The following is a 6,399-nucleotide window of genomic DNA, read 5'->3' as shown; positions in this document are numbered from 1 at the left end:
AAGGGAACAAGGAGTGTCGATATGACCACTTGGATGTATGAAAGCCTGTGGATGATGTAGAATCTTAGGTTTCAATTTTTGGGTAGTATTATACACATGGTAGAGAATAAATTAAGATGTCAATTTTAAATTTGTTTTTAAATTATTATAAGGTTTTTTTTTATGCTTTTGGCACTTGTTTAAAATTAATTTGCATTTTTTATATTTTAGAAAATTTTAGTTAATTATATGAAACATTAGATTGGGTTTGTTAATAATAAGGATGTTTTGCCAATTAATGATGAGATAATTTACTATCAATTAATTAAAATTAAGAGGGCACCCTTTATTTTTCAATATTATCAAAATAGCATCCCATTTTGAAATTGAGCAAAGCATTTTATATTGTACCAATGTTAATAAATCACTCCAATAATATTTGACCAATTTTGATTAAATTAAAACGCTTTAAAGTAATATTTAGGTAATTTTATTCAATATTAATATATTTGATAATACTTACTTATTAATTTTGAGTTGGGTTGAAATAGATTTTTTTTTTTTTTTTTTTTTTACTAGAGTTGCTACAACAAGTTTAAACCGAATTATCAATTTAAATTGAATTCATCGGATTTACTCATCCTAAAAGGATTAAATTGAAGTTTTATTAACCCATTATTTGGTGGGCCTAAAGGCACCAGCTCGTCTAGGTTGCGGATCGACCGGCTTATTAAAAAAAAATCAAAATTTAAAATGAAAATGAAAATTTTAATAATTTTATAATCCTTTATTATATGATGGAGTTATGGGTTAGCCGCCTATCATACAACACATCTCATATTGAGTTGAAGATTTCCCGAGGCAAACCAATCAGATGATGAATTTTTTATAAAATAGTGGACTTTTTTATGATAATAAAAAATATCCTTTTTAATTTTCTTTCTGAACAAAAATAGAGATTATGTATAGATGGATAGTTATTAATGGTTTCTATTCCATGTATTTGTTTTAATTTTGAGAATTTAATAATTTTTAATAACCTTTAATGAATGTCAAAATTAAATTAAGATGACAATTTAAAATTTGCATTTGCATTATTAGGAAAAAAAATTATATTTTCATCAATTTAGTCAATGTAAAACATAATTAACAAAGACAACCAAAAAAAACAGTCATAACACATGCAAATCAATGAAATAATAAATAAAATAAATTTTACACTGCATAATTTTTTTAAAAAAAAATCTTAAACTAATTTAAATTAATTTAAAATCTGTACTAAAAGAAAATACAAATTGATATTTTACTATTTATAGTTGCATATAAACCCTAAATCACCCAATTAACAAACCTTACCCTTATAGCTTATCCCTTTATAGCAATTATTAATAGCTTTTCAAAATGTCAATTAAATTTTCATTAATTTCAAACGTCAAAATATTTTTATTTCCATATCCAGGAAACAAAAATAAATAAATAAAATAATAGTATTTTGAAAAAGGAAAAAAATAAATCTTGATAGTATTTTCAAGATGCTGCCCTCTAACAACAGCTTGCATATTTATATCTCAAGGAAACAAGCAAAATGGTGACTGGAAATTCTCAATTACAGATCGTTTTTTCTTTCGATTTCCTGATTAACTAGTTGAACTAACTGATCCGGTCCGTGGAGCTAGCCGATCTGGTCCAGTCTTCGATACACTGCCATCTAACATCAGCTTGCATCTATGTTTGTTTCCAGCTTATGATAGTTACATGTTTATCGAAACACGCTAAGTAGAGAATAGTTCAGAAATAAAAAGGGTCTGGAAGTCATAGACTACGATAATAATAATGAACACAAACTGCATCAAAGTAGGCGTTGGAGTTGCGGAAATCTTGACTTTGCGAATGCGAAAAAGAAACGTGCATTCATGCACTCACTTGAGCTTCATCTCCCTTCTTTGCGGTTGGGTTAGCGTTGCCCTGCTCTGCCTTTTTCTGAGCCCTAATTAGGGCACGCTTAGCACGGGGCCGCATCTCCCGCACGTTACGGGGAGGCATTACGAATGGCTCCAGAGGACGATCGGCGAATGGGTGCTCACTTCCAGAGAATATCCTGAGCTTGCGGTCTCGGTCCTGAACATATGTTCAAAGAGTCACATAGGATACTAGCATATAATAATAGCAAAAGGTGATTACACTTACTCCAAACAACCCTCACATTCCGTTCACAAGTTATATGAAAGGAGGTAAATCAAGGGTTAACTTATAACCAAGTGGCTAGAAATGTGAGGAATTTTTTCTCGAGGGCATACGTTCGCTGGGAATTGATCCCTGCCCATTGTACCAAATATGTCACCCCTAAGATACAAGCATACAAAAAAAATATATATATAAAGCAGCCACATTAGCGGCCCCCTACAACGGCCCCACGTCGTATGGATGGAGGTTCAACAAGAGTACAGATGGCAAACGCATGGCGGGGCCTCTGTTGGCGATGAAACCCGATTCAGATAGAATGGCATGTGCTTACCATCTCTGTCAAGCCCTGGGGACAAGGATACAAGCATACAATGTGGCAAAAAAGGTGATTCGCTTGCTCACAGCACCCCCGTCAACCTGTCCCTAGGTCAACACAGAGGAGGTAAATCACGAGTAACTACTAGCCATTAGTGTAGGTGGCCAAAACATGCTCGGATGCGCCAAGTTTTGACCCAAGACCTCATGTGACAACACTCCATACCTCAACCACTGTACCGTCTTGAGGGTACGAGGGTACGAGGGTACGAGGTTTACCCATAGTGGTAATCATGATAACATCTTCTTGTTCATCAGTCATGGAGATTCTAAATGCAACAAGGAAGAATTCACATAGGGAACAGTTGAAATTTCGAAATTCTAATGACAATAACCAAGTAGTATTCTATTCTATAAGTTCCCACAACGGTTTTCTTTCATTAGGAAGATGACGCTAAAGCAGTGGGCTAGTGAGGCTCAGGCAAGGGAGGGAGGGAGGGGGGGAAGGAGAGGGCAACGGTTTCATAGGCGAGGCAAGTGAGGAAGATGAGGGAAGTTTCCGGATTTTAATTCTTCCCACCCATCTTCCCTTCTTCCTCTTTCCTTCAACCACTTGTGCAACTTCAACAAATTGTACTTCTCACTCCACTCTCCTCTCTACCTTTTTCCCTCTCCTCTCCTTTCCTCTACCTTTTGACGGGCAGACACGGCCTTACTATATACATATTACACATCTCACGACAGCAGATTCCATTTTATTCACTTCTTTGTCTTCAAAAAGCAAATAATCATATACAACTCATGATGATAATTCAGCATCATGCAGTAAAAACTATACCATCGAATACAATTACAGTCCCGGAAGAAAGAGGATAGCTAGTGTGTGAGTTAGTTATCATCAGGTTCGATAGAATGGTGTCAAGTTAGAATGTAAAAACACTTCAAAACCTTTTAATTTAGTGTTGTCATAATAATAATTGAGGTTTACATGTATCGTACCTCCAAATGCAAATTAGGGCAGTCAAAATATCAAGAAAATAAATGAATGGTTCTCTGGTACTTGAAAATTTTGAAGACATGACCACTAAAGTAAAAGAATATCTTGAAGCAGACCATTTTCCGATATATGGCTGACTAATTTTTCAGACTTCCATAAGAAACAGCTTTATAAGGACTTGCGACATTTATGGGCATAGTCTAGCTCACAATAGACTAGTCGGTGATAGTTAAGTAAATCAAATAGCAACTCTAAATAAGCAACACTCAAGAATCTGTACCGATTCATGAGGAGCTTACTCTACTCTAAACAGAAATCCATATGTGAAAACAAATTATGAACTTAGCACAGTTATTTGAAGTTCTGCCAAGTACAACTAATTTCTGAATATTTTTGCTTCTAAAACTCTATCAAAAAGATGATACAGCAGAATATGTTCCTAAAAAAAATCAATTTGATAAGTGGTATTCAGTTTCTCAGAAGGAAAACATTTGCACAAAACTAATAGAGAGCAACAATTTGATGCATTCACTTCTCTAAGATGCTGATTCAATAAAAGTGAAAATTTAGACGAAAGCATAACTTACATCACGTAGTTTGTTGCGTGGTAGCATGCGGAAGACAGCTTTTCGAATCACTTCAGTAGGATCTTTTGCTAGTTGATCCTTCAAACTTCTTTCTTTCAGGTGACCAACATATCTGTGAACATATGTTCATAGTTAGAATACTCGGAAAAAAAAAATATCCAGAATTAACTTACCATGCACCATTTTGATGCATACCCAGTGTGCCAGCGGTAGAATTTGTTAGTCAATTTTCTTCCTGTAACACAGATGTCTTTTGCATTAAGCACAATGCACATATCTCCATCTTCCCGATATGGTGTATATGTCGGTTTATCTTTGCCTTGAAGTACAATTGATATTTGAGACGCCATCCTCCCGAGGACCTAGTGCATGGACAATTAGTTGATGACTGGTTGTCTAACACGTTCATCAGTTTTGTGGGCTGTTTACAAAAGAATATCAGATTGCAAGATACCAGAGGTAGGAAGTACCAACCTGGCCTTTTGCATCAAATACTCGCCACCGCAAACCCTCTAAATTGATCCTCCTCAGTCCAGCCAGAGCTTTCTAGGTAAATTGCAAATACAAAGATTAGACAAGAAGTACAACCGTTTGGTGCACTTTATAGTTTATACCAATGATAATCAGAAACAGGGAAAATAAGTACTAAGATCACTTAAAGTTACCATTAAATCGAGTGCCAGAATTAACATACCACCTCAATCCGTATTAATGTGTGTGAGAAAATGTCTCTTATCAATGAATCAAGGATTTGATAAACAAATCATAAGAGGAAATTGGTCATAGCAGGATGAGATCTATGGTTGTGGGAAGATGGGGATAGGAGGCTATGCTGTTACTGTCATTGTGGCATGAGTAAGAACTATGACAAACAATATAAAGGGCATTGAACAAAATGAATAACCGCTTGAGAAATAATTAGAAGACTAGTTCCATCAAATTTTACTTGGAAAACAAAGCCAAGAACCATGGAAAACAAGCATGTAACTTCATTATAACACTAAAAGGTAGACCAGTGTATAGCATTTCCCAAACTTTGAAAACCTGCTGCTCCCTCACCTGGTACAAACTTGAGATTTGCCCTTATTTACATCCCTTTAAGAAGCTCTAGCCATCTAATAATCATCCTTATCTTTGAAGACTTTTGTATACCTCAAGAAGTTAGATGAGGATTTATCTGAAGATAGCTATGAATTTAGGTTCTAGAGGTTTTGATAAAGAAATCTAGTATGACAAGGGAGAAAACTGAGGGAACCAACAAAAGTCTATGGGAGTTCGATCCACGAACACAGGTAAGGCAGTTCGCAATTCATGGACCATGTTTGTGAAGGATCAAAATCTTTGACTAAACACGAAGACACCTTTGACGATTTAACTTATCAAAACATGAGACTTTTTTTACTGCTCCACCCAAAGTTCCAAGGCAGCAGGAGTTTATAATTCAAATTGGCATTTGAAAACCAGAGAATAAAATTCCATGATGAAACATTGCATGCATTCTTATAATGCCATATCAATTAAGATTTTATTTCAAAGGAGCATCCAGAAGTTGCATAATTTTTCAAAAATTGTGGGAGAAGGGAAAGAGAATGGTCACAATATTTTGATCAAAAAAGACAATACTACAATGATCAGGCAATTGTTTGAAGCAACTTTTTTCCTTAATAGGTACAGTAAAAAATTGGGAAATTTAAAGGGAAAACATAACAGATTATTTGACCAAAATATACTTTCGATTAATGAACTTTTTATCAAAATCTTCCGATATGGAAAGAGTGCACGTGATAAGTAAAATGTTCCACACGTTATACAGAGAAAACACCTATCGATCTACAGCAATAACCAAAGAACAAGATAAGATCCAACTTCAAGAACTTAAATTTGTTACGGTAGCATTAATTAGACCGCAGACCGCTAAACTAAAGCACGAGAAATCCCAAATGAAAAAAAAAAAAAAAGATGTCATTTTATCCATTGTAGAAACAATGAAGTGGAACACGGAGGAGATAGGTACGACCATCACCTTTAAGTTTCCTGTAAAAGGTTGAACAGCTGATGCCATTGTCGGTCTCCGCGAAAAAGGTGAGACAAGGAATGAGGCGGGGCGTCAGCTTAGTCGGTGGAGCAGAGACGACGAGCGAGAACTGAGAACCAAGAGAGAGTTCGAGTTCCACGACAGATCTTCGGAAGGACGTCGGGACGGCGATCGTACTCCGGCGTGTCGGAGGTACCGGAGCTCGGCAGCGGGGGTGCGAAGGGGAGAGGCGGCGGGGACGGCGTAAGGCAGGATTAGGGATGCGCTTTTGGTTTTGGAAATAGAAGAGAACCCGGTTCAAT

The 6,399-nt window shown here is 35.9% G+C and overlaps 1 protein-coding gene across 1 annotated transcript; it reads right to left on the bottom strand.

Moving 5' to 3' along the window:
• Nucleotides 1–1,501: 1,501 nt before the first annotated feature.
• On the bottom strand, nucleotides 1,502–6,369 carry LOC121976309 (50S ribosomal protein L13-like). Its single transcript, XM_042528425.1, has 5 exons — nucleotides 6,086–6,369; nucleotides 4,537–4,608; nucleotides 4,258–4,424; nucleotides 4,063–4,174; nucleotides 1,502–2,097 (listed from the first exon to the last, which is right to left on the bottom strand). Exons 1-5 carry the CDS (start codon nucleotides 6,122–6,124, stop codon nucleotides 1,891–1,893), a joined length of 597 nt encoding a protein of 198 aa, XP_042384359.1. The 5' UTR covers nucleotides 6,125–6,369; the 3' UTR covers nucleotides 1,502–1,890.
• Nucleotides 6,370–6,399: the final 30 nt, after the last annotated feature.

The sequence above is a fragment of the Zingiber officinale genome, chromosome 4B, assembly GCF_018446385.1.
Source record: "Zingiber officinale cultivar Zhangliang chromosome 4B, Zo_v1.1, whole genome shotgun sequence".
Lineage (NCBI taxonomy): Eukaryota > Viridiplantae > Streptophyta > Magnoliopsida > Zingiberales > Zingiberaceae > Zingiber > Zingiber officinale.
This window is presented reverse-complemented; position numbering and strand designations above follow the sequence as displayed.

What these genes read in the sequence shown, in the direction of transcription:
- LOC121976309 (XM_042528425.1), bottom strand. Translation starts at nt 6,124, where the DNA reads ATGGCATCAGCTGTTCAACCTTTTACAGGAAACTTAAAG. An exon ending in TATTTGATGCAAAAGGCCAG is followed by an intron (nt 4,425 to 4,536) that starts GTTGGTACTTCC and finishes TCCATGCACTAG; the next exon opens with GTCCTCGGGAGGATGGCGTC. An exon ending in CACGCAACAAACTACGTGAT is followed by an intron (nt 2,098 to 4,062) that starts GTAAGTTATGCT and finishes ACATATGTTCAG; the next exon opens with GACCGAGACCGCAAGCTCAG.